The sequence below is a fragment of the Lepidochelys kempii genome, chromosome 4, assembly GCF_965140285.1.
Source record: "Lepidochelys kempii isolate rLepKem1 chromosome 4, rLepKem1.hap1, whole genome shotgun sequence".
Taxonomy (NCBI): Eukaryota; Metazoa; Chordata; order Testudines; family Cheloniidae; genus Lepidochelys; species Lepidochelys kempii.
The window spans coordinates 141234414-141259407 of record NC_136383.1 but is presented as its reverse complement, the minus strand read 5'-3'; the positions used below and the strand labels follow the sequence as shown (position 1 = coordinate 141259407).

At 60.9% G+C, this 24994-nt stretch overlaps 2 protein-coding genes across 6 annotated transcripts in view; both read right to left on the bottom strand.

The window, feature by feature from the left end:
* Positions 1 to 906, bottom strand: part of IDH3B (isocitrate dehydrogenase (NAD(+)) 3 non-catalytic subunit beta) — a 17765-nt gene extending 16859 nt beyond the window's left edge. For all 3 annotated transcript variants that reach the window (XR_012158798.1, XM_073343127.1, XM_073343126.2), the window contains exon 1: positions 807 to 906. Coding sequence is in view for 2 of the 3 variants with exons in the window: in XM_073343127.1 (XP_073199228.1) it covers positions 807 to 842 (36 nt within the window). In the remaining variant the exon portion in view is untranslated. The remainder of the gene's footprint in view (positions 1 to 806) is intronic.
* Positions 1 to 24994, bottom strand: part of VPS16 (VPS16 core subunit of CORVET and HOPS complexes) — a 25103-nt gene extending 109 nt beyond the window's left edge. The window contains exons 1-24 of one of the 3 annotated variants that reach the window (XR_012158797.1): positions 24787 to 24993; positions 21031 to 21119; positions 19039 to 19136; positions 17697 to 17825; positions 16393 to 16537; positions 16201 to 16316; positions 15828 to 15950; positions 15391 to 15446; positions 15000 to 15089; positions 13622 to 13716; positions 12651 to 12727; positions 10606 to 10737; positions 10390 to 10517; positions 9955 to 9990; positions 8438 to 8546; positions 8213 to 8347; positions 7816 to 7924; positions 7176 to 7273; positions 6838 to 6945; positions 5550 to 5627; positions 5044 to 5213; positions 4100 to 4196; positions 3505 to 3608; positions 2270 to 2472 (exon numbers count right to left, since the gene is read on the bottom strand). Coding sequence is in view for 2 of the 3 variants with exons in the window: in XM_073343121.2 (XP_073199222.1) it covers positions 2328 to 2472; positions 3505 to 3608; positions 4100 to 4196; positions 5044 to 5213; positions 5550 to 5627; positions 6838 to 6945; positions 7176 to 7273; positions 7816 to 7924; positions 8213 to 8347; positions 8438 to 8546; positions 9955 to 9990; positions 10390 to 10517; positions 10606 to 10737; positions 12651 to 12727; positions 13622 to 13716; positions 15000 to 15089; positions 15391 to 15446; positions 15828 to 15950; positions 16201 to 16316; positions 16393 to 16537; positions 17697 to 17825; positions 19039 to 19136; positions 21031 to 21119; positions 24787 to 24839 (2520 nt within the window). In the remaining variant the exon portion in view is untranslated. Of the gene's footprint in view, positions 1 to 1157; positions 2473 to 3504; positions 3609 to 4099; positions 4197 to 5043; positions 5214 to 5549; positions 5628 to 6837; positions 6946 to 7175; positions 7274 to 7815; positions 7925 to 8212; positions 8348 to 8437; positions 8547 to 9954; positions 9991 to 10389; positions 10518 to 10605; positions 10738 to 12650; positions 12728 to 13621; positions 13717 to 14999; positions 15090 to 15390; positions 15447 to 15827; positions 15951 to 16200; positions 16317 to 16392; positions 16538 to 17696; positions 17826 to 19038; positions 19137 to 21030; positions 21120 to 24786 lie in introns of those variants that run through there. The other 2 variants (XM_073343121.2, XM_073343122.1) reach the window with 2 other exon arrangements.

Sequence of the window (24994 nt, the reverse complement as noted above, 5' to 3'; positions counted from 1 at the left end):
AACCCGCAGCCCTGGGCCCGACCCCCTGCCCTCGGGTTGATCCCGGCCTCACTCCCCTGCCCCCGACCCCGGCCCGACCGCTGGCCGCTCCCCAGGGCCCCCTGCCCTTGGGGTGATCCCGGCCTCATTCCCCTGGCCGCTCCCCTGGGCCCTAGGGCCGCCCCCGGCCTGACCCCCCTGCCCTCGGGCTGATCCCGGCCTCCCTCCCCTGGCCGCTCCCCTGGGCCCTGGGGCCGCCCCCGGCCTGACCCCCCTGCCCTCGGGCTGATCCCGGCCTCCCTCCCCTGGCCGCTCCCCTGGGCCCTGGGGCCGCCCCCGGCCTGACCCCCCTGCCCCCGACCCCGGCCCGACCGCTGGCCGCTCCCCAGGGCCCCCTGCCCTCGAGGCGATCCCAGCCTCATTCCCCTGGGCCCTCGGGCCGCCCCCAGCCTGATCCCCCTGCCCTCGGGCCAATCCCAGCCTCATTCCCCTGGCCGCTCCCCGGGCCGCCCCCGGCCTGACCACTGGCCGCTCCCCTGGGCCCCCCTGCCCTCGGGCTGATCCCGGCCTCCCTCCCCTGGGCCCTGGGCCCGCCCCCGGCCTGACCCCCCTGCCCTCGGGACGGCCTCACTCCCCAGCCCCCGACCCCGGCCCGACCGCTGGCCGCTCCCCTGGGCCCCCTGCCCTCGGGGCGATCCCAGCCTCATTCCCCTGGCCGCTCCCCTGGGCCCTGGGGCCGCCCCCAGCCTGACCCCAGTCCCGGGCGCCGCGACCCCCGCCTCGGGAGGAGCCCAGGCCCGTCCTGCCGGCCCCCGCGCGGCCCTCACCCCGGCAACCGCCCGGACGCCGCTGATCGCCGCCATCTTGCAATCCCACAAGCCCAAGCAGCTCCGGAAATGACGACACCACGGCCCGAGCGCAGAGACGTCACTTCCGATTTCCGCCTCCGCGGAGTCCGCGGCCGCCGGGGGCCGCGCTCACGCGCCGAGGGGGCGGGGCCACGAGGGGGAGGAGCCCGGGGCGGGCGCTGGGCTCCCTGCAGGGGGTCGCGGGCCACGTGCTTCTGGCTCCCCCCCACCCCCCCCGTCCGGGCCCTGCCGGGGGGGGGGGCGGGGCGGGTCTGGGGGGGGGCGGCCCCTGGCTCCCCCCCCCCCCCGCCGGTGCGAGCTCCGCGGCCGGGGGCACTCGGGGGCGCGGCAGAGGGACCGAGCCTCGGGGGCCGGGGGCACGGGGCTGGCTCTGCCCCTCCCTGCGGGCTCCCCGGGCCTGCCTGGCCCTAATGCCCGGACAGGGGCTCCTGCCCCCCAGCTCTGAGCTCCGGGACCCCACCAGGTCTGCGAGGGGGAGGCAGCGCTGCCCCCCGGAGCCCGGCTGCCGCGCGCCCTGCCCAGCTCCTGGAGGGGCTGCGGGGGGGCGCCGCTCACCGCCCGCAGCGGGGCAGGAGGGGGCATCCTGCCCCCTTGGAAAGCTGGCAGCTGAGAGACCCGGGCGGCCCTAGGAAATCCCAGCGTCGGCCCCTGGGCGCAGCAGTCAGACACGGCGTGGGCGGGGGGGGTCTCAGCCATTTATTTACCCTAGGGAAGGTTACAGCGAGACAGGCCATCCTCCCCCCCCCGATCCAGACACCAGCGCCCCCACTAAGCTTCAGACTTTACTGCCCCCCGCAGCCCTGCTGGGCCACCGCAACCCCTCCCTGGCTCACCCGATCTCCCCCCCCCCCCCCCAGGACGGCGAGGCTGCGCCTGCGGGAACTGCGGCTATGCCGGAGGGGCGGCTGCTCCTTCCCGAGGCCCCACTGCAACCTGACCAGGGGCTCCTTCCCCAGCTTCTGTGCTCAGAGGAGCTGCTGCAGGGGGGGGGGGGGGGATGCTGGCAGAGCCAGAGGCAGAACTGCTGGGCGGTGGGGTGGGATGGGGAAGGGAAGAGGAGAGGGGCTGGCTCGGGGAGGAAGATGGTACATGCACAGGCCCAGGGCAGGTAAAGATAAAGCTTCCCTGAGGGGGCTGAGCAGGAGAGGTCGTCACTCAGCGGAGCAGGGATGCAGCAAGGGGGCCAACTGCACCGTAACACGGCACATGCCTTCTGCTTCCGCCTCCAGCCAAGCACCCTGAACTCCAGAGGGCCGGAGTCCACCCCACCCCAGGTACAGGGATCGCTGCTACCTACGATTCCCCAATACAGGGCCCCAGGTCATGCTGGGGGGTGCCTGGGCTGGATCTGCATGTGTGAGACGCTCCATGCCTCTTGTCCTTACAACAACATCAGCACCAAGACTGTGTCCCCTACCCACCCCAGGAATATACAGGCCAGCTCCCAGCAGGCTACGAGGCTCCAGCCACAGGGAGGGGTTATTTTTTCAGGATCTGAGCTTTGGCACGGTTGATCTTCTCCCCCACGGAAGAGTCGGTGGCCGCCGTGCACTTGGACAGGACGAGGTTCATCTCGTTCTCATTCTTGTGCTCAATGGCAGCATCGGCAGCTTGGTCCAACTCTCTGCCAGTAAATGATAGGAGAGTGAGTGTCATGCAGGGGCAGTCAGAGAGGCCGGTTCTGTCTTCCCCTGGTTCCCTCTGCTGTGGGACCACCCACCGACACCACCCTGCCTTAGCTGGTGATCTCACAGCTGGTTCAGGGATGCTTGGCAGCCCCCCCCTTAGGGCACACGCTGCCACAGGGATGTACACAGCCCCACCCCCGAGGAGATGCATGCTGCTGTGGGTATGCACCCTCCAACAGGGACACAGACAGCCACAGGCAGCCCAACCAGGAGTCTGAGCACTCAGGGAGAGGAAGCTCATTCCTTGCAGGCAGGCGCATGCCGCAGCTGCCTGTGTGCAGACAGCATCAGGATGGTTTCTTGTAATGCACAGGACAGCGTGGGGGGGGAAGATGAGCAGATGTGCACCGCTGCCCATTAGTACGGAGAAGCAGAATGATTCAGCCACGGAGTTAATAGCTCCTTGAGTCTCCGTCAGCTCCGAGGCTAGGGCCCTGCAATAATCATGGCAGCCCAGGATCTGATACACACTGACCACACTCAGACCTCGGTGCCCCAAGTGCAAGAGAGGTCAGCCCCGCCTCCTCCTCAAGGGGTGGTTTTTTTTTCCTGCTCATAAAACCCTGGCACCCTGGCTTAACTGCCCACCTGCTCCCCATCTCACTGTGACTCCTCCCACCCTGGGGTGCGACCCCCACCCTCTCTCTGAACCACAGGACGAGGTGTTAGTCACAGCACAGAGCCAGACGCCAGTGCATCGAAAGGAGCTCCTTCCCTGCAGAGACCAACGCCCCCTTCCCTGCGCAGAGTCATGGCATTTGACAGAACAGGAAGGGACAGGGGCCAAACAGGAAACGCCCATGCATCCCAGGAGATATGTGCAACCTACCCTACACTCAGAACCCAGCCAAGCCCTCCCACCCCCATGCTCAGACACACCACCCATGCAGGCTCTCCTGGGGAGCTGGAGCACTCAATGCTCTGCCTTAGCCAGGGGCTGCTCCCCGTTAACTCTCCAGCAGACGTACCCCACCAGGATGTGGGCCTTGACCCTCTGCTCTGGGGTCACACGGGCAGCGTACTTCTTGGCCTCATGGCGGTTGTGATGTTTCATGCAGATTTCGACAAAGGGCTGGTATGGAGAACAAGGGAGAGCGGAATCAGTGAAGGCGGCAGGCTCGGCTCATGGGGCCGCACTTCTGGCTTGCTGCCCCCAACCTTGTTTATCTCAAACCTCACCTCACCCCACCTGCTGCATCTACTTCTGCCACTGGCTTTGGGGGTGTTCTTTAGGGCCCCAGTGCCTGTGCCCCATGCTCCCAGCCCCTGGACTGGTGGAATTCTACTGGGAGCTGGAGGACAGGTGAGCTTCCAGGGTCGACCCGAGCCCCCCCCTCAGGGATCTGCCAGTGCTGCATCTGAGCTGGCCAGCAGGGGCTGCATCCCTAGGCCTGCGTTCCCTGCCAGCCTGAGCTCAGCACTCAGCTCCCCCTTCCCGGCTGGGGGAGACCAAAGGCCTGGCTCTCTGTCTGTGGGACCCATTCTAAAGGCAGACAGCTGGGAGTGAGCCGGGGCAGGACACTCCCAACCAGGGGGTCCCTTACGGTGAAGAGAATCTCTTACCAGGTACCCAATGGGCGACTTCTTACTCTTGGAAAACTTCTCCATCTCCTCCCAGTCCTCCCGCTCGGCCAGGGCGCCGATCTTCAGCCACCAGAACCTGGGGAGCAGACACCTCGTGGCTCTTACTAGGGCAATCAGATCAACTAGTTTAACCCCCCCACCCACCTGCCTCCGAGGACTGCTGGGTCCAATTCCCAAGGGGTTGGCAGTACATCGATCACCAGCCTGGCCCCATATCCCCCCAGAGCAAAACCCCATCCTGCCTTGCCAGCAATGCTGCCGTTCAGGAGTGAGGGGAGAAAGGCCCCAACAACAGAGGGCGACAATGGGACAGGCAGTCCATCATCCCATCTACGCAGCTCCACGCCCTACACAAATGGATGCCTCTCCTGCTGACCAATAGGGTTTCATTGTTCCCCTGTACCCGCCCCCTGTCTGTAGCCGTCTGTCATCTTCCTCTTCGGTTGTAAGTGCCAGTGGACTGTCTTTGTGCTGAGTTTGTGCAGCGCCTAGCACAATGGGGTCCTGGCCTATGACTAGGCCCCTGGGCACTGTGGCAGTACAGATAAATGATGATAGGTCCAGTTGCCCAATAAACCCCCCCCCCAACCTGGTATTTACCCCCCAGGGCTGGCCAGGGCACCAAGGGCTGCAGGGGCCAGAGGACGGAGACGTGCTGCTCCCCAAGCCGGGTGAGAGAGCAGCAGTGGAAGCTCATCACAGGTACGTGGTCTCCCACGGCTGCTGTCCGCACCGCGCGGAGGGGGATAACCACAGGCCATCAGTCTCCAGGGCCGACAACCCAGCACCCTGCCCCAGCCCCGATTCCTGCCCCAGCCTCTGACCAGGGGCTTCCCGGATGAGCCGCGTGTACTTGGACCGGCTCATCTGGTGCCAAAAGGCCTCCTGGGAGCAGCGCCCGCCCGCCCACGCCCCCCACTGACCTCTTGTCGGGGATTCGGAACTCGCGGTACAGCTGCTCCGCCCGCTTGTGGTTGCCGTCCAAGACGAGGCCGTAGACGGTGTCGTGCAGGGAGTAATCTACGTAGGGCTTGTCCAGGTCGTCCTGCAGGCGGCGCTGCATCCGCAGCAGTTTGATCTGATCCTCTGTGGCCTGGGAAGCAGACACCAGGGCTGGGCTCCTCAGAGGGGCTGGGCCTCTCCCCTGGGGTGTCCCTCTCCAGGAGCAAGGCTACCCCGCCCCTGGCGTTTACCACCCCAGGGCATCCCCAGAGACATGAAGGGCTCCCAAGGGGATTTACACAGCCCAGCACCAAGGGGAGTTCCTCCCCCTGCCCTATTCCAGGGCCCCCTCAGCAGAGCACGCTGCCTCCTCAGCCCCTGCTGCCCGGGGCCCCACCTGGCAGTGCCAAGCACTGCTCCCAGCCGAGCCCCAAGCCCCTAACTACGGCCGGAGGGCCCTCTGCAGCACGCCCCCATCCATGCTCACCTTGGCAGCAAACTCGTTCTTGGCCTTGTAGTACTCGTCCACTGCATTCTGCAGTGCTGCTACGCGCCCCTCGATCCTCTGGAAGGGACACAGCAACCGCCAGGCTAGTCACAGCCTCCCTGCCATCCCCAGTGGGGGCGGCCACGTGAGCCAGCCCGCATTTCTGGGTAGAGGTGCCTGTGGGTCAGGACTTGTGACAAACGGACGAGAGAAGGTCCCAACTCTGCAGTACTCGCCCACCTCCCATGAGACAGGAACGGGGCTGGCAGCTGGCTCCCCAGGCACGGTTCCACCTAGCAATGGGGTGGGAGCTGTAGCCTGGGCTCTGGGACCTGGGATCTTCCTGCTATTCATTCAATGGTCAAAAAGCTCCTTATTGTCCAGTATCCCCAGGGCAGCTAATTCTCCTTCCAGCCCCCCCAGCGGAGCCAGACAAGTTTGGGAACTCCTGGGAGCCCAGACAAGGGAAACTCGCCCCCAGTGGCCCCAGCCTCCTGGCAAATGCCACCAGCTAGGAGACTGAACAGACCTGGGGTGTGGGCAGGCGGTTACACCCACCCCTCGTGCATCATTTGAGACTTCACTGTGTTCAAAGCATCAGGCACAGATCGCTGCAGAGGCACCGACCAGCCTGACCGAACCCCAGTCCTGAGGGATTCGCCCACCCAGCCCAGTTCCCTCCCCAAGTCCCCCCGTCTTTGTGCAGCCTGCACCATGGGAAGAGGGGGGCCAGGCTGCTCCCATGCACCCCTCCTCAGCAAACTAGGGCCTTCCCAGGGATCGGGAGAGGAGGGACATGCTCCCTGCGCAGGGAGCCCATAGGCTGAGCGCTCGGGCTCTGTGCCAGGCAGGGCACACCCTTGCCCAGTAGGCAATTCAGCTGTGCCTGCCCCGAACGGCTGTGGCCTGTCCAGGCTCAGGGGAAGAAGAACTCCACATCGCACATCAGGAGCCACTCAACTCTCGTCCCGGCACCCCAAGGCTGGGGTTGAGGAGAAAGCACTTTCCAATCTTCCCACTGATCCTTTGGTTTCCTCACATGAGCAGCCTTCTCCCCCCTCCCCCTAGACCCACACCACAGGGAGGCCAGCACCCCCTTAGTGTCGGGTCCCGAGTCCCCCCTGCACCACAGGACAGCCAGCGCCACAGAGGCACGTCCCATCTCAGCACATCTTTATCCCTCTGCATCAGTTCGTCCACCCCTCCTCGGAGGCTGGTAAGCCTGTCTCAGATGGGTGAATCCTCCAGCAGAGTCTGGCAGCCCCCTCCTCCACTCCGCAAGTCCCACCTTCTCACTAGAATAGCTGGAGTGGACGTGGAAGTTCCCAAGCTCCTGGTGATCGTCGTCCTGGTTGTACAGGTCCTTGAGCGTCTCCAGCTCCTGGTGCTTGCAGAACTGGGACATGATACACAAGGTTACAGCCGACACCCCCTCACCCCATGAGAGTCAATGGGCTTGTTATAGAGACACGGTCACGGGAGGCCCTGCTCACTCAGCCCCCCCGCCCCAGCACAGCACAGGTCCTCTCTCACACCACCAGTGAGGGCGACAGCAGGCAGCACAGCCCTGTAAGTGCCCTGGCAGCTTAACATGCCCACGAGCCCCGCCCGCTTATGGCCTCTCACCTGGCGGTAGAGACTCAGAGCCACTGGCTGCTTCTGCAGCGTCATGAAGAAAGTGCCACGATTCAGTTCATTCTTCAGGTGCAACACGACGGTGTAAACTGGGGCAGAGACAGCGCGTTAGAGGGGCAACGGGTGCAGAGAGACACCTCTGCCCCCCACGGTCAGGGCAGCTGAGCAACACAGAGCAACGAAGGGAGGTCCAGCCAGCCAGCCCTCAGCGGGGCCCAGAATGTGGGGTGCAAAAGCTGCGGGGGGGAGAGGGGAAGGGTTTGCTGAGCTCGGAGAGGTGGGGTGAGCAGGAGGGGAGAAGCTTCCCCACTGCCCGGGGGCTGGGAGGCATCATCACTTGTAGCTCATAAAGCTCAGCCTGGCCCTGAGCTGGTCTGGGTGGGGGGAGTGCCAGCAGGGGTTCCTCAGGGCAGGTCATGGGGGGCACTGGCCCATTCAGTCCTTGGCCACTTGGTTTGGGGTGCAAATGGGCCCAAGACCCAATCTCATTCCCCAGAGGCCGCTGCAGCCAGCCCAGAATGGCTCAAATGCCAGAGACCTGGGCCTGGTGGGAGCCAGGGCCTGGAGCGGAAAGGCTCCAGCGTGTCCTGGCCGCCGGAGCCCCAGGGAGCCCATCCTCGCACAGCTGTACCTAGGTCTGTGTCTCCGCTCTCGATGGCTTTGTTCAGGGCCAGCTGGCTCTTTTTCATCTTCAGCAGCAGCGGGACCTGCTCCCCGGACCTGGGTTCGTACTCCAGCAACTGCCCCCAAGAGAGAAGCCCCTTCAGTGCACAGGCCCCTGGGGTCAGCACGAAGCCAGGCCCCACGTGCTGGTAGGGGTGCTGGGCCAGCAGGCTCCATTTCTTCAGCAGGGCCGCTCCCTGGGCAAGCGGGCACTGCCGGGAGAGGCACCACGTGCTGCCCTAGCACCGCGAGCAGAGTTAAACAGGGGCACACTGGGCCAGGTGGTATCACCAGCCACCCTGCCAAATGCCACGTGCTTGGGAGGCCTGGCAGCCCCCCCAGCCCCACCCCACCCACCCACCCACCTTAATGGCCAGCTCCGTCCGGCCACAGTCGTATGCCCGGGCAGCGATCTCCGAGTACGAAATGCCAGGGGTGTCGCCCAGCTTCTGATTGACGGCGTGTGCAACCTCCTCATCAGACTTGTCCTTCTGCTGCACCTGGAGGGGCAGGAGGGGAGGTCTGGGCCCAGCTCTTGGCACCCAGAGGGAGCACTCCAAGAACTGCCCCCCACTGGCTTCCCCACCTACCTTGTAGCAGGCCCAGTGGGCCAGAATCCTGCTGACGCCCTGGAACTCCGACAGGCGCAGGTACTCGCAGATTTTGATGGCGAGGGGGTACAGCCTCCGCAGAACTAACCTGAGACACGGGCAAAGGGAACGTCAAATGCCCCCAGACGAGAGCGCCAGCAGCTCGGCAAGCACAGCCGTGAATCCAGCCAGCTCCCCAGAGCCCTCGGAGCTCCCCAGAAAGGCCCTTCCCTGCCACGCCCCACCCGCCTCTGCTAGGCACTGCCCTAAGCATTGGCCAGGGCAGCACATAAAGGGCCATGATGGGGTGACACTAGTTCCCACTTCCCCACAGGGGACAGGGAGAAATATTTAGGGCAATGCCCCAGTAAGAGGGCCCAGCTGTAACCCTCGGGGTGAAAGATCCCTCAGCAGCTGGCCTGGCGAGGCAGGTAAGAGAGTGATCGCTGCCGGGGAGAAGGGAAGCAAGTCCAGGGGAGTGAATGGGACGGGGGTAAACGCAGCGAGGGAGCCCAGGGAAGTGGGGGTCAAATGCCAACAGTAACCTGGGGGAGCTTGCAGATTTTAATTTTATTTATTTTTAAGCAGCTGTCAGCGATGCGCAGGGCCGCACAGACCCCTTCCCCTGCTGGACAGCAGGTCGGGTCGTCCAGCCGGCCCTGCAGAGAGCAGCCCGGGACATCTCCCGTCCATTCAGCCCGGGGCGCCCAGCAGGGAGTCAGTGAGACACAGGCTTCCACCTGCATGTGCCCAGCCCAGAGTCATGCCGGCAGGGTGCTCAGCCATCTCCACTCAGTGACTGTTCGATGGCCTCTGTGGAACAAGGCCGGTTCTTCCCAGTGGCAAGTGACCGTAGCAGGATGCCATGACACCTGGGTCCCTTGTTCCCAGTTCCAGCAGGCACAGGGCCGGAATGAGCCAGGGCGACTGAAGCTAGTTACAGCCCTCGGAGGGGGCTGCCTGCCGCACACCACACTGGCAGAGGCTGGTGTGTGTTGTGGAGGTTTGTCGAGAGACCCCTGGCTGCTGGACGCTGCAGACAGCAACGCTCCCCGCACTTCTACAAGATTGTACAGAGAGGAGGGAGACCAACGGGACACAAGCTGCCAAACAGAGATGACAGCATGGGCAGCCAACGCAGAGCACAGGACATCAGTGCCTAGGGAGGGGGGACGACGGTCCCTTAAAGGGAGCTCTGCGAAGGCAGGTCACAGCTGCACAGTGACCGTCATGGGGCGGGTGGGCCAGGCAGCAGCAGCCCTGGCCCAGCAGAGTTTGTACAGGGTCTAACAGCAGAGCAAAGTTGGATACGGCTGTGCCCCAAATGCCACCGGCACCTGGATGGACGGACAGACGGGGACAGGGAGGGGGCTGAGTAACCAGGCAGGGCCAGTCCGAGCCGAACGTCAGAGCAGGGGCTTCTGATGCAGTCACACAAGTGACTGTGGCCCTGGCCCTGGCCAGAGGGAACATTTGGGATGCAGTGGTCCCATGTGCAGCCAGGAGGGGGCAGTTACCTGTCCAGCAGGACTTCAATGGTGAGCTGTTTGTATCTACAGCACCTGTTAAGGAGCAGCAGGGTGAGGGAACGGCAGGGGGCTGAGCTGTGTGGGCGAGCTCTGGCTCCCACCACGCGGAACCACCCCCTGGCCTGAGCCGTCAGGGCACCTCTCCCCTCGACTTGCATGTGCAAAGCTCACAGTGCAAAGGCCAGAAGGGGTCCCCAGATCCCCTAGTCTGACCTCCTGCACAGCACAGGCCGTGGAACAAACCCCAGGAGTCCTGATTCCCAGGACCAAACTCATCTGTGGCATAACTGCTGATTTCCGTGGAGTTATACTGGGGTGGGGCCTTTGGGCCCTTGTCCCTGCACTAGTTACAGACACCACTCCCGCCCCCAGCAGATCCAGCCAGATCCACGGCCGCGCCACCCCTCAGCCAGTGTAGGATACTGGGCGAAGGTCAGGGGGATGCCGATCTGATAGTCCCGGATGGCATTCAGCACGCGCAGGTCCCGGCACGTCCGCACAAAGCTCTCCGGGGAGAACTTGTCGAGGAAGCACTTTCCGAACGAGGCGGCCTGTGGACGGAGACATGCCGGTGCTCAGGGAACGAGCAGTGAGATGCCCCCAACCCAGGTCCTCCCACCTCCTGCCTTCCCCACTTACTCGGAGCAGAGACTTCTGGGTTTCCGGCTCATGCTCGTAGCCAGCCGCCTCGATGCACTGCCGCGCTGCCTCTGAGAGCAGATTCTGGTCCTTGATCTCCCGCAGGTACTCGTCCGCCTTCTGGCTCTCTTTCTGGGTGGGGACGAGAGAACCCTTCGCGTCAGGCCAGGGACATCCTGAGCTGAAGGAGCCGTCTCTGCGACAGCAACCTTCGCCTGGCTGGGAGAGGAGCCACGACCAGCATGGGCTTGCAGAGGGGCCAGCGCGGCTGGAGCCCTACCAGGCTCCTGTCCCTTGCACCGCCTCTGCCTCCAGAGCCGGTTGTTTGCAGAACGACCACTGAAGAGGGGACACGTGCTCCGCCCAGGGCTCAAAGCGCCCTGTTGCTAAGGCGCGAATGCAGGGGCCTCCTGTTCCCTCCCGGCCCCAGCAACACGCAGCAAACCCAGGCCATGCTCCAGGGGTCAGGCACTGGGTGCAGGGCAGAGGCAGCACGGGTTCTCTGGGATCTCTCAGGGATGAGGCAGCAGGCACAGGGATTCCCCGCTGGGGACGCTGCCTGGTTGGGAAGAGCTGGGCGTGGGTACCTGAGCCTGGGCAGAACTCAAGAGCCATGGTGCTTCCAACCCACCCGGCACGGTGGGGTCAGGCTGGGAATCCACCTCCCCATGCAGCTCAACGAGTCATTTTCAGAGTTTAGTTTAAAAATAAAAGGGGGCAGGGGCGGGGGCTGGGTTTTCAGCACCCCCAAGGGCCACGTTTAACCGAGTAGAGTCTGTTCCAGCATGCTCTCCAGCCTCCCTCAATCTGGGGCCTCACACTGTGGGACCTGCACCGAGCAGCAGGGTCTGGCCAACACCAGGCCATCTCAGTCCCACCTACTGCAGAGCCAGGGCTGGGCCCCTCTGCCCCACACTGGTTAAGTAGTGGTTCAAGCACATCCCCGGGCATTGCTGGGGGGTGGAGAGTGAGATTTGTGTCAACAGACTGGTCTAAAATCCCATCCTCAGGGGACAAAGCTGGCTCCCCCAGGCTCTGAATTCCACAGAAGCCTTCCATCGAGAACACCCACCCCCACCCTGAACGTGAACTGCCTCAGTGTCTGCATGGACTGGAGCCGAGACTGCAAAGCAAGCCTGGCCCCAGCTGATTAACACCAGCACCTTGGAGCAGGACAGGAGCGAGGCTGGAGCAAGGAGCACGAGACATGCTGCTCTGTCTCTGCGCAGCCCCTTCACGGATGTCAGCTGTAGGCCCTTTGGCTTAATGGCTAAGAAAAGGCCTATTATTAAGTGAGCCAAACCCCCAGCGAGCTTCCCGCATCATTTGCGATAAGAGGTGTAACCTTTTCTGAGAGTGGAAAGTTTAGATGCTCAGTATATATCCTGTTTATCACAACCATCAATGCACTGACCCCATTAGCATGGGACATCCAGATAGTGCAACATGCCTGGAAATTTGCAACATGTGACAGACAAAGGGAACACGTGCAACTGCCCTGTGTGCACGAAAGGCAGCTATGGCTTGTCACCAGCCTATCGGTAAAAGAACGCAGTGCTGAGTTACTGGGCGAACCAGGCAGGCCTGGGATCTCACAGCCATCTGCGCAAGTTTGGTTCCGTAAGGACTGGGTATTGTATTTCCATTCTTAGTATGCGCTATTCTTAAGTAACAAAGGCAACTTTATTAATAAAGGCAATCAAGCTTGACTGCTCCTGTCTTGCTATTTTATTGTTGCCGGCTAAGACCAAACCACTAATGATCTATAGAGATTTATCGGTATCTGAGAGATCCCTAAGAGAAGGGACCACCCTGTCTGGAGCCAGACTCCTCTCTGGCTTGGCCATTGGTCCCTGCAAGTTATTGGGCTACGGAAGGGCTGGGATAGCTCTGGATGCAGTTTCTGTGGGACCCACTGGCTGCTGTGACCCTCCCTGGCCCCTCTGTTGGGTCACTGGCTGTCGCTTTGCTCCTGCTGATTTCAAAGGGGAAGGCAGAGACGGGGCTGGGAGATGGCAGGATGCCATCACAGAAGCGTCCCTTACCTCATACTCTCTCTGTGCTTCCAGCAGGAGAGCCCCAGGCGCCATGGAAGCGATTTTAAAGATCTCCTCACTGGCCTCTGAAACAAGGATGAAACATCCTCATACACTGCCCCAGACTGGGGTGAGCCACCCGCCACTGGGTGAGCCACCCCCACATGCACCTTCCACAGGCCTTCCCACACACACAGCAGATCTAAGGAGGAACGTGGGTATCAACAGCCCTATTTCACAGATGGGGAAACTGAGGCATGGACCAGGGAAGTGACTTGCCCAAGGCCACCCAGCAAGTCCAGGGCTGGGCGGAGGAGGGGCACCAGGCCTGGAATAGTGAGGGGGAGAGGTTGGGACTCAGGGGCATGGTCAGGGGCACCAGGCCTGGAATAGCCGGGGGAGGGGTTGGGATTCAGGGGCACCAGACCTGGAATAGCAGGGGGGAGAGGCTGGGACTCAGGGCATGGGTGGGGAAGGGCAGGGGCACCAGGCCTGGAATAGCGGGAGGGAAGGGCTGGGACTCAGGGCATGGGCAGGGGCACCAGGCCTGGAATAGCGGGAGTGGGCGGGCGGGGCTAGGGGCACCAGACCTGGAACAGCAGGGGGGAGAGGTTGGGACTCAGGGGCGTGGGCGGGGCGGGGAAGGGCAGCGGCACCAGGCCTGGGATAGCGGGGATGGGTGGGCTGGGACTCAGGGGCGTGGGCAGGGCTGCGTAGAAGCCCAGGACCGGAGTAGCCAGGAACAGGGGTTGCTGCACGTACTGTGCGGGGGGAGAAAGGCGTTTTTGGACATTCTACCCCAGGTTATCAGCTCCCTCGCCTCCAGAGCCCGCACTGGCTGCCGGCTAAGGACAAGGAGGGCATGCAATCCAGCATCCAGCAGAGCCCGTGTCGTTCAGGCTGCCTCCCTCCCTGGATCTGAATCGGGTTTGGAAATTCGGAGATCAACAGAAAACAAATCCCCACCCTCGCAGGCTCACCGGGGATTTCGTGCAGGAACTCGTGTGTGGTACGAGAGAAGATCCGCACCCCATCCAGCTCCGGCACCAGGTAGGAATCCTCGTCCAGAACAAACCTACGCTCTCCACTAAGGATCCACAGCTCCGCAGCATGCCTCCAGGAGCCCGCTGAGCCGGCCCTGCCCCCACAGCCCTGTCACAAGGCTGGGGCGGCATCCCTGCTCGGGAGAGGGGCAAAGGGAGGCCCAGGGCAGAGACCGAGTCCCTGCGGAGTGGTAATCGCTAGTGCGAACACGCTGGGACAGGAGATCAAGCGATCTCCACCTATTAGGGAGCAAACTTTCATGGGGGCCCCCCCAATTACCCCCATTGGCTACGGCAGGGTTCTTATACCTTCCTCTAGGGCAGCGAGGGGTGGGGGGGACACATCAGGCCCTGGGGCTGAGCCCGTCTGGCAGCTCCTACTTTCCGACAAGCCCTGATCAGTGGCAGAGGCAGGCACAAACCAAGGTCTCCTGGCTCACAATCCCACGCTCTGACCACCCGGCTGCTTCTCCCCAGGGGTCCCGTGACTCACGTCTCTGACTCGGAACAAGCACCGCAGTTCAGGGATGACTAAGAGCCTGACCCAAGGCCGATCAAAGGGCCAGACTCACTCCCAAGGCCGTATTATGCTGAACGAGGAGAGGGAGAGAGAGTCAGGCTAGAACCATGGGCAGCCATAGCAGAGATTCAGCCTTGGAGGAGCGTGAGCTGCTGTCCTGGGACTAGCCGCACGGCGGAAGGGAGGAACCCACAATGCCAGCCAGAGAGAGGGCGGCAGGCCAGACAGGAGTTAGCAGCGAGGGCCAGTGACAGAGGGGCCAATGGGATTTGGCGCATCTGTGCAAAGACATCACACAGGGGAGCAGCAGCCCATCCCTAGCGGGGCAGTTCTGTCCTTGGCAGAGACGGCGAGGCCTGGAGCGTTCAGAAAGGGGAGGGAGTAGTGGGGAGTGGAGTGGCTGATGCCCAAGCAAAGATGGCGAGTAAGGCGCCTTTGCCGTCACACCCAGCTGGGCGGAACAGGGACCAAGGGGATGTGATGCCACCTAGGAGCTCTGAGGAGTTCAACCCTGCACCGGGGGTGGGGGCTGTGCTGGGCGGGGCAAGAGGGTAGATCCAGGGGTAGGAGGAATGTAAGTAACGTGATGATCAGGACAAGGATCCTGGCGGCCGGCGCTGCGGCAGAGGGAAATGGCAAAGCATCAAAACGTAACAGAGGCAACCGTCCCACAGCAGCCCCTGGGGAAATAGGCTGAGGCCCCAAAGTGCTTCTCAATCATCAGATCCCAGCCCCCCAAACACCTCCTGCCTCGACACCCCAGGATCTGCCCTGCCGCCCCGCTCCAAAGGATACTGAATGCACTCCTTGGAGTTCCCAGCCACCAGGAGCCGGCGATCCCACGCCACCACCACCGCCCGCTGCTTGCTCCGTGGGCGCGTGCACCTGTCGCAACGAGAGGTCTGTTCCCTTAGGACGCACTGGAGCGCGGCTGTGCCCAGCGCCACAGCCCTTCTCAGCCAAACTCTCCGCCTGCCGCAGCCCGCTCCTGCCGCTCCGCAGACGATCCAAACCCGCCCCGCCAGCCAGCCAGCCTCCGCACAGTCACTCTCAGCCCATGGCAGCATCAGCACAGTCCTGGAGCCACACAGCCGCTGGCGAGGTAACTGCTCTGGGCCAGCACCCCAGAGGAGGAAGGGAGCACAGAAGATGCCCCATTCCAGAAGGAAACAAGAGCCCCACTTACCAAACCATCTGTCGGGGCGGAGCTCGGAAATCGCAGCTGAACTCACCCAGCTTCTCCTGCAGGGAAGAGAGCCAGTTTCCAGGGAGGCGTGGCTGGGGGATAAGAGGGGAGCAGGCTCTGCTCCACACAGCACAAGCCCAGCTCAGACGGGACACCAGGGTCTTCCACACTGAGCTGGTCACCAGCACCGCAGTGCGGTCTGTGCCCCCACGGAGACCAGGGTAAGGCTCTCCTCCATCTGCCCTGGCCAAGAGCCCAAAGCCTGCTGGGCCCAAGTCCGAAGCCGGGCAGTCCCCAGCCAGCACTGCACGACTGAGGCTGTCTCAGACCCAGCCGCTTGCAGCACAGGCTCTGGGGGATCAGGAGAGCAGGCTGCAGCCGCAGTCTCCCCCAGCCAGCAGGCGACGGACAGGCAGGACCCGAGGGGCAGCACTCACCTTCAGGGAGGACGTCCCCATCCAGATAGAGCCCGTGTCGGTGAACAGGGCCAGGTGGCAGTAGTTGAAGGACACTGCCATCTGCACGTAAGCGCCAGCGTGGGGGCTGATTCCAGGCGGAGTCTACAAAGCAGGGAGAACAAGACAGAGGTGATGAAGGCACAGACGGACAGAGCGGCAGCTCAGCGGGGCGCAGGCTGGGGGGACTGGCCCCGAACACATCGCTAGTGCAGGGCCACCCCTAGGGACCCAAGGGGGGGGCAAGCTCAGGGCTGGAGCTGCACCAGCTGTGCGGGGAGGTAGAGACCTTCCGTCTCCAGGGCTCTGGATCGGGCCCCTCCCACCAGCGATTGCTTCCCCGTCGCTCACTCACCACCACGGAGCAGGACGTGTTGTCCAGGAGGTACAGGTCCTGGCCAACGGCTAACAAGATGATGGTCACTCTGTCCTGGGACAGCACGGCCCAGCAGGAGGGGAGCTTCTGCAGACCTGCCGGAGGGCAGACACAGGTGGTCAGGCCCCTTGCCGAGCCCCGAAGGAAAGGGCAGGGGTGGGGGCAGCGTACCTGGTACCTCCGGCATCCTGCGCAGCTTGAGGTTGTCGATGTTGGTGGTGAGGGAGAAGCGGTGTGCTCCAGTGAGGATGGCCACGCCTGTGCCGTACTCCGTGTGGAAAACCTTCGCCTCCCGCACGTGGTTCTGCAGGACCTCCTGAGCCACGAGACAGAGACAGAGGCATGGCCCAGGGACCACCACGGAGGCAGGAGAGCTCAGTGCCAGGGAGAACATGGGATCGCCAGCAGCGGACCAGAGAAGGAGACCCTGAACTACTGACATGGCCAGATCAGGGACTGGGGCAGCCCCTTCTCACTCTACCGCATGGCTCCGAGTCACAGCCACGGCCAGCGCTGCCGCTAGCTAGGTCTCGCTCCGACCAGCCTGTTGGGTGGGTGAGCTGGTGGCACAAGGCCTCAGGCCTCTTTGCCGCAGCTGTCAGCTAAACCCCCGGGACTGCAGGTCCCGGTGCAAGAGGCAGGGAGAGCCCAGCACCAGCAGGAACCCTGGTGTCCTGGCACTGGCAGAGATGCCATTTCCAGCTCGCACCATGAGCCCAGCTCCACCCTGTCTCCTCAGGAGAGGCTCAGCGGGAGCTCTGCCCACGGGACACCCGCCGTCCCAGCCAACCTGAAATCACACACATCTTGCTCTTCTGTTCAAAGGGATGTTCTGAGATGAGCGGGGCCCTAACCTGCTGACCGCTCCTCCAGGGTCCCTCAGGCCAGTTAGCAAGTGACAGCCAGCCCAGCTTCCTGCCTGCCCCCTCCCAGGGCCCAGGCAGTGACTCATGTGTGGATCCAGGTGAAGGGTGGATTTGGGAGCTTCCCCGTCCCCAGCGCAGGGTCAAAGGCGTATAACGTGCCAGTTTGTTGGCAAGTGGAACACAGTACCCTCCCCTCTGCCCCCACCAACACCTTTCGGGAGCTAAAGCACTGTACACACAGCAACTGCATCGGCCTCACACCAGCCCGTGGGAGGCAGGCCAGGCCCGGCCCATCACGCCGCATCTCCAAACAGGAGAATGAAGTCCCAATTTGTTCCAGGTCATACAGCAATTAATGGCAGATAAAGAAACAGAACCCAGGAGTCCTGGCTCATAGCTCCATGCTCTAACCACAAGATTACAATCTCTTCCACAGATGGGAATAGAACCCAGGAGTCCTGGGCTCCCCAAACCCCGCCTTCCAGCCCCAACTCCCTTCTAGGTCAGGGAACAGAACCCAGGAGTCCTGATTCTCACTTTCTTGATCCAAATACCAGTCCAGCCTCCCTCTGCTAACAAAGCCACCCAGCCCGCGCCATCCGTACTCACGTTGCCCATGCTGAAGTGTCGCTTGAATTCACAGAAGAGGTTGTAGATGAGGACAGTGCCATCCTCCTGGATGCAGAGCAGGTCCTCGCTGGCAGTCCAACCCAGCTGCACCACTTGGCCACTCTTCCACTGCGGGGAAGGACAGAACCACGCCCCACACATCCGTCACGCTGCCAGGAGGGGTCACTTTCATACAGTGACAGGAAACCCCTTTAACTACGTTGTGGAATTCACACCAGGCCAGCACAGCAGAGCTGGAGCCACAAGCCACCTCTGTGGGCCTCCAGCCACTGCTGCTCCAACCCCAGCCATCATACCCTCCTCCTTGGCACCTGGCTGTCCCTGGCCTTTCATGACTCCACCCTGCCCTGGTTCTCCTCCTCTCCCTCCAGCTGATCCCCATCTCCAGGGGGTCCCACAAGCCCCCTCCTTTTCTCCCCATATTTCCCCCAGGCAGCTTCAAGTGCCGTCCTTCTGCTGCCGACTTGCTGATCTGTCCCTCCCTTCCCAGCCTCTTAGTCGGTCTCCTGCAGGACGTCAACGTCCCACGGCCATCACCTCCCCACTTCACCGCTTCCATCACTGCTGGTACCACTACCCCCTCGCAGCTTACACCCAGACCCTGGACACTATTTTTGGCTCCCCTAGGCTGCAGTATTCATTTCATGTTACAGAAGCCATTCGAGGACCGAGCTGAGATTGGGACCCCACTGTGCACACAGTCAGAGACAGCCCCTGCCCCGGAGCATTAAAATCAACACAGACCAGACAGATGGGGAAGCGAGGCACAGAGATGCTAAATGACTAGCCCAAGGCCTCACAGGAAGGCAGTGGAAGAGACAAGATCTCATAAGTCGTAGTCCACCCCAGCTGCAAGCTCCTGGGGGCAGGGTCTGAGCCTGCCTGTAGGTCTGTTCAGTATGGAGTACATTGTGGGCTTCAGTGGAAATAAATAATAGCTGAAATTTGGATAATCCACCCTCCTGCTTCAGGACGTCTCCTGACTGCTGCCAGGGCTGGCAGGCTGTGTCTAGCCCCTCCTCCCATGGGCCACTGTAAGACTGGCATCTGAAGCACCAGGCCTTGCCCACTGCTGGAGGCAGGACACCACAACACACGTCATTGCTTCCGTTCAGCCTAGGAAGCCCTGTGCTCCAGACTTCCCGCCCCAGACGCGGGCCAATCAGTCCCAGCTCTTGAAGACACCTCGGAGGGACACACAGGAAGGAAATAAAAGTGAACATGGTGGAGCTAAAAGGATATCGCTTGCATCCAGGTGCTACCAGTAGGACAGGCCCACAGGGAGTTGGCACTAGCTGGCCACACCGAGCGAGGCGCTCACCAGAACACTGGCCAGGGGAACGCCCGAGGCCGAGTAGATCTCCAGAAGCGGGCGGGAGCCGGGTGACTTCTCTTTCCTGAGGTTATTCTTCAGCAAAGCTGCAAGAGAATCTGCTGTGAAACAACAACAGGGAACCCAAACCCAAACCCCCCTGCTCTCAGGAGACTGTGAAAAGGCCCCGTGCTCCCCAGGACTGCAGCGGGACAAGGCTCAGCCTCTTCCCTTGCATCACGGGTGAGCAGCTTACCATTTCACACACCTAATTTACATAATCCTTCCTGGCCCCTCAGTTCCACTCAGACAGTGTCTCTAGTCTGGTCAGTTTTCCTTCCTAGTTCTCCCCATTAGACCCTGTGCTGTGGAGTTTGGCTGCAGAGGAAGATGTAAGAAGTCCAGCTGAGCTGCACTCTGCACAAAGGCTGGCATAGAATAACCTCTTCTCTACCAAGACTCTAGCAGAGGGTCACTTTAAAGCAGGGTGAAGGGGGGGAAAGGGGGGGGAAGAATCAATTATTTTCTTTAAAAAAATTAAAAATCCATTTTTTTTTTACTGAAATTAAATGCAGGTTATTTTTAAAAATTAAACCTATTTAATCTTACATTTGAAACTGACAACCTACACTAAGGTCTAAACTTACTACACTCTATAAAAATAAATACAACTTAATATTGTTTTTTGTATGTTTGCTGCTGAGGTTTTTAAGAAAGTCAAAGCACGGAACTGGCATAGTCACTGGCTAAGCACTGGGAACCAGTGTTTGCTGAAGTGCTAAACTGGCTTTTGACAACAGGGGCAGAGAATGCTTTCTTCAATTCAGTTTATTCAACTAGTCCAGTTCAGTGACTAGTTCATTCAAAGTGAAGAAACCAAATGCGTGTTGAAAAACCAGGAAAGCTTGTTTTCCTCTTCCAATCTATGAAGATAACAAGGTATGAGAGGATGAAATCTACTAGTTCTAAAATCCTGAAGGAGTTGGTAACCAGAAACAATCAGTTCAATTCACTAAGATAATATTTACTTCCTTTGTTTAAGAAGAACATAACATAAGAATGGCCATATTGGGTGAGACCAAAGGTCCATCTAGCCCAGTATCCTGTCTTCCAACAGTTACCAGTGCAGGTGTCCCAGAGGGAATGAACAGAACAGATAATCATCAAGTGATTCATCCCGTCACCCATTCCCAGCTTCTGGCAGACAGACGCTATGAACACCATCCCTATTATTGTTTAATAAATCTCATTTAAATGCAAAACATGCTTTGATGAACTTTGATACCTTAAATGGGCTGGATACATAAAAAAGTATTTTTTACATAATTAAATAAAAATTAAATGCTGGTTTTGTGCATTTTAATTGAATTTGAATTTCCATCCAAATCAAACTTGAGCCAAATCACAATAAAAATTAACCCTCTAGTAAATAAGAAATGCGCCATTCACCATTTTCCAACATCACAAAAAATGTTAAAATTAAGAATATGAATAAATGTAATTGCTTATTTAAATGCATATAGATACAGTGTCGCCTCTTGGTTAGCAAAAAGAAGCATGAAGTTTAGGGTAAAAGCTAAACTTAGTTGGAAATCTACATGTTTAAATGGTTACCAACCAATGAGAATCAACCTTTATTTAGGAAAATAACTTGAAAGTACAAATGCAAAATAGGATTCAAATGGATGATTTAAAAGAAGGTTTCCTGATGGCTCATTTTAAACCATGATTACAATCAGTGATTTAAATTCCTCTGATTGAAATCCATGCAATCCTGCTTTAAAGCTCTAGTCCTGGAGCTATTTGCCCTGGGGAGAGGGACACACATGGTCAGGGAGGCAAACTGGCACCTCAGGATCTAAATGGACCTGCTGCAAGCTGGGCCCCCACCCTGGCCTGGAGCAGAGCTAGCAGCTTCTGGAAAATGAGAATATCCAAAAGTGTCACAACCCACACCACAACCCTCTCTCCATTAGGAGAGGTTGCTTGTCCTGGCCGTACCAATGGGGCCCCCATAAGGTGCAGCAGCCACCAGGCAATCCCGCAGATCCTCCTTCAGGTTCCACGCCATGCTGTACAATTCAAACTTCCTGCAGCAAAGCAAACAAATGAGAGGAGATGTTAGGGACCCGAGAGTGATCACTCACTCTTCCTTCCCCGTCAGCTCCAGAGCCATTCCTCTGGCAAGACCCAACCCTGCTATAAACTCCATGCCAGCAGCCCCCCGGCACTCGCAGGGTCCCCCTCTGACCTCTAGGGCACAGGATGACAGGCCAGGAGGGTAACTAACAATGGAGACCGACAGGGGCTCCATAGAGCAGCACCCTGCCTTCAGCCCAGCTCAGCGGGTTCACGCAACACTCAGGATTCAAACCATTAACTGGAATGTTTTCGATATCCGTTATTTACCAGCTGCTCTGCCAGGGATTGTATTTCCCAATCTGAGCCAGGCCTCTCTGACCTCTTTCCTATCACCCCAGCAAAGAGCAAACAGCTTCCAGGGCTTGGGTGAGGAGACAGAGGGGATCTCAGGGAGGGGATCTACAAGGTGCCCCACTGGTCTGATGATGCAAGTCTGTTCAGTGGCTGGGAACTCTTCCCTTGCTCCTTCTAGGAGTAAACTGCAATTTCAGTGCCAGGAGACCTTCTCCCTCCTTTTCTATCTCAGCTGACAACTGTGGTTACTGCCATAATTAGAGTACCTTATTGATCAGCTGCAGACAAATAATCCAAGGAAAATCCAACACCTGATGTAAAAGGGTTAAGACCCAGTGTTATGATTAAATTCCAGTCTGGGTAACTTCATTCGGCCTCCCTAAATTCCCTCTGCAGTTTCAACAGGCTATGGCAGGAGTTCTCAAACTGGGGGTTGGGACCGCTCAGGGGGTCACGAGGTTATTACATGGGGGGTCATGAACTATCAACTTCCACCCCAAACCCTGCTTCGCCTCCAGCATTTGTAATGGTGTTAAACATATAAAAAAGTGTTTTTAATTTATAATGGCGGGGGGGCGGTCACACTCAGAGGTTTGCGATGTGAAAGGGTTCACCAGTAAAAAAAACGTTTGAGAGCCATTGGGCTATGGGGTTGTGTTCACTTCTGGCTCTGAGCTACTCCGGAGCGTTACTCAGCGCTGTTAATCAGCTGCCACGTTCCCTCTCAGAGGTGGCTGCATTTCACTGGTGGTGAAATAAGTCCTGTGTACATATGGTTATAAAACCCTCTGACTGCAACAGAGTAGGGTTACCGGCTTTGTTTAAAATCTATGGATTTATTATAGTTCGCAGAGATTCCCAACAGACCACCAGATAGATCATTACTCTGACCCCACAAGGGTCTCCCTGAAGCTAAAAGCGGGAAAAAAACCTTTGCAAAGCTAATACAATTCCCGAGGTATCCTGGCTGATTGTGGGGTGGGGGGTGTACAGGGACATGCCGCTCCTTTATGCGGCATGTATTAACGCTGCACCAGTACGAAGGCTGGACACATTTCCTGACCCTGCTGCCACAGAAGGTGGGAAAGCCTGGAACCCAGTGGTGGGTGTCACTGTAGATGGAGAGAGCGGTACACAAACACACGCAGAACCACTGCCGCGCAGCCTCGCTCCTAGGGGCGTAGGCATTGCCAGACTGGACCTGTGGGCCAACCACTTCAGTATCTCCACCGGTGACGGGTGCCGCTGGCTACTGGTTGCAGAAAAGGGCCAGCACCAGCAAAAGCACCTTCAGGGCTCCCAGCTCAGCAATGCAGGGTGTTTAGGGGGAAATTACAGACCATGCGGGGAAGGGGGAAGTGCAGGGTAAGGTGTGGCTGGGAAGGTCTCACAAAGGGGAATTTGGGGTGGAGGGGATAAAAATCCATACAGCACTGGTCCTGTCCCCCTGCCTGGGAGCAGAGGGGGTTGGCGGGCTTGTGTTAAAGGGATGGAGAGTTTTAGGAGAGGAAGCTGGGCTGGGCGAGGGTGTGGGGCAGCTTTTGGGGTTTGAGAGGGAAGAGGCACATTGTAGGGAAGGAAGGAAGCTGGGCAAGGGGGCACTTCAGAGGACAGCTGGGGTGGGCAAGGGCATGGCTCAAGCGGTGTTCGCAGAGAGGCATGGGGCACCCAGAAGGGGAGGGAGCAGGAGAAGGAAGGTGGGGGAGCTAGGGGGCCCCCTAAGATAGAGAGGGGCTCTGGGGGTGGAAGCAGAAGCCTGGGGCAATGGGGGGGGCTCTGGGGACAGGAAGGGGAGACCGGGGAGGGGGAGCAGGCAGTGAGGAAAGCCGGGGGCGGCGGGAGGCCAGTGATGTGGCGCTCTGAGGGCAGGCCTGGGGTGATGGGGGGCAGGCAGTAGAAGCCGGGGGCAATGGGGGGGGGCTCTGGGGACAGGAAGGGGAGACCGGGGAGGGGGAGCAGGCAGTGAGAAAAGCCGGGGGTGATGGGGGGCGGGCAGTAGAAGCCGGGGTCAATGGGGGGGGCTCTGGGGACAGGAAGGGGAGACCGGGGAGGGGGAGCAGGCAGTGAGGAAAGCCGGGGGTGATGGGGGGCAGGCAGTAGAAGCCGGGGGCAATGGGGGGGCTCTGGGGACAGGAAGGGGAGACCGGGGAGGGGGAGCAGGCAGTGAGGAAAGCCGGGGGCGGCAGGAGGCCGGTGATGTGGCGCTCCGAGGGCAGGCCTGGGGTGATGGGGGGCGGGCAGTAGAAGCCGGGGGCAATGGGAAGCCTGTGGGGGGCGGGTGATGTGAAGCTCAGACAGCAATGGGGGGCCTGGGGCAATGGGGGGGGCCTCTGGGGACAGGAAGGGGAGACCGGGGAGGGGGAGCAGGCAGTGAGGAAAGCCGGGGGCGGCAGGAGGCCGGTGATGTGGCGCTCCGAGGGCAGGCCTGGGGTGATGGGGGGCGGGCAGTAGAAGCCGGGGGCAATGGGGGGGGCTCTGGGGACAGGAAGGGGAGACCGGGGAGGGGGAGCAGGCAGTGAGGAAAGCCGGGGGTGATGGGGGGCGGGCAGTAGAAGCCGGGGTCAATGGGGGGGGCTCTGGGGACAGGAAGGGGAGACCGGGGAGGGGGAGCAGGCAGTGAGGAAAGCCGGGGGCGGCAGGAGGCCGGTGATGTGGCGCTCCGAGGGCAGGCCTGGGGTGATGGGGGGCGGGCAGTAGAAGCCGGGGGCAATGGGGGGGGCTCTGGGGACAGGAAGGGGAGACCGGGGAGGGGGAGCAGGCAGTGAGGAAAGCCGGGGGTGATGGGGGGCGGGCAGTAGAAGCCGGGGTCAATGGGGGGGGCTCTGGGGACAGGAAGGGGAGACCGGGGAGGGGGAGCAGGCAGTGAGGAAAGCCGGGGGTGATGGGGGGCGGGCAGTAGAAGCCGGGGGCAATGGGAAGCCTGTGGGGGGCGGGTGATGTGAAGCTCAGACAGCAATGGGGGGCCTGGGGCAATGGGGGGCTCGGGCGGCAGGAGGGAGGCCTAGGGCACGGGGGGTTCGGGGGCTGGAGGAGGGGGCCTGGGGCAATGGGGGGCAGAAAAGGGGAGGCCTGGGGCCCAGGGTGGGCAGTGGGGAGCTCGGGGGGACGGAGGGGCGGGCAGCGGGGGGCAGGAAGGAAGGGGCCTGGGGCAATAGGGGAAGCGGGGGCAGTGGGGGGCGGGCGATGGGGCCCGGAGGAGGGGGTCTGGGGCAGTGGGGGAGACGGGGGCGGGCGGAGGGGCTCGGAGGAGGAGGGGGCGAGGGGGTCCCAGAGAAGGGGGGCCGAGGGGGGACCGGAGGGGGCATCGGGGGGGGCACTGACCGGTAAAACGCCTCCTCCCCCAGCGGGTCCCAGTTCGCCGTGTAACAGGCCATGGCCCCGGCCCGGCCCGACGGTCCCGATCCCCGCGCGGCTGGGCCCGGCTGCTCCGCGCTTCCGCCCTCAGCGCCCCGCGCCTGAAGCCGCCGCCGCCGCCATCTTGGCTGAGGGCAGCGCGCGCAGCCCCGCCCCCGCCGGCAGCCGGCCCCCC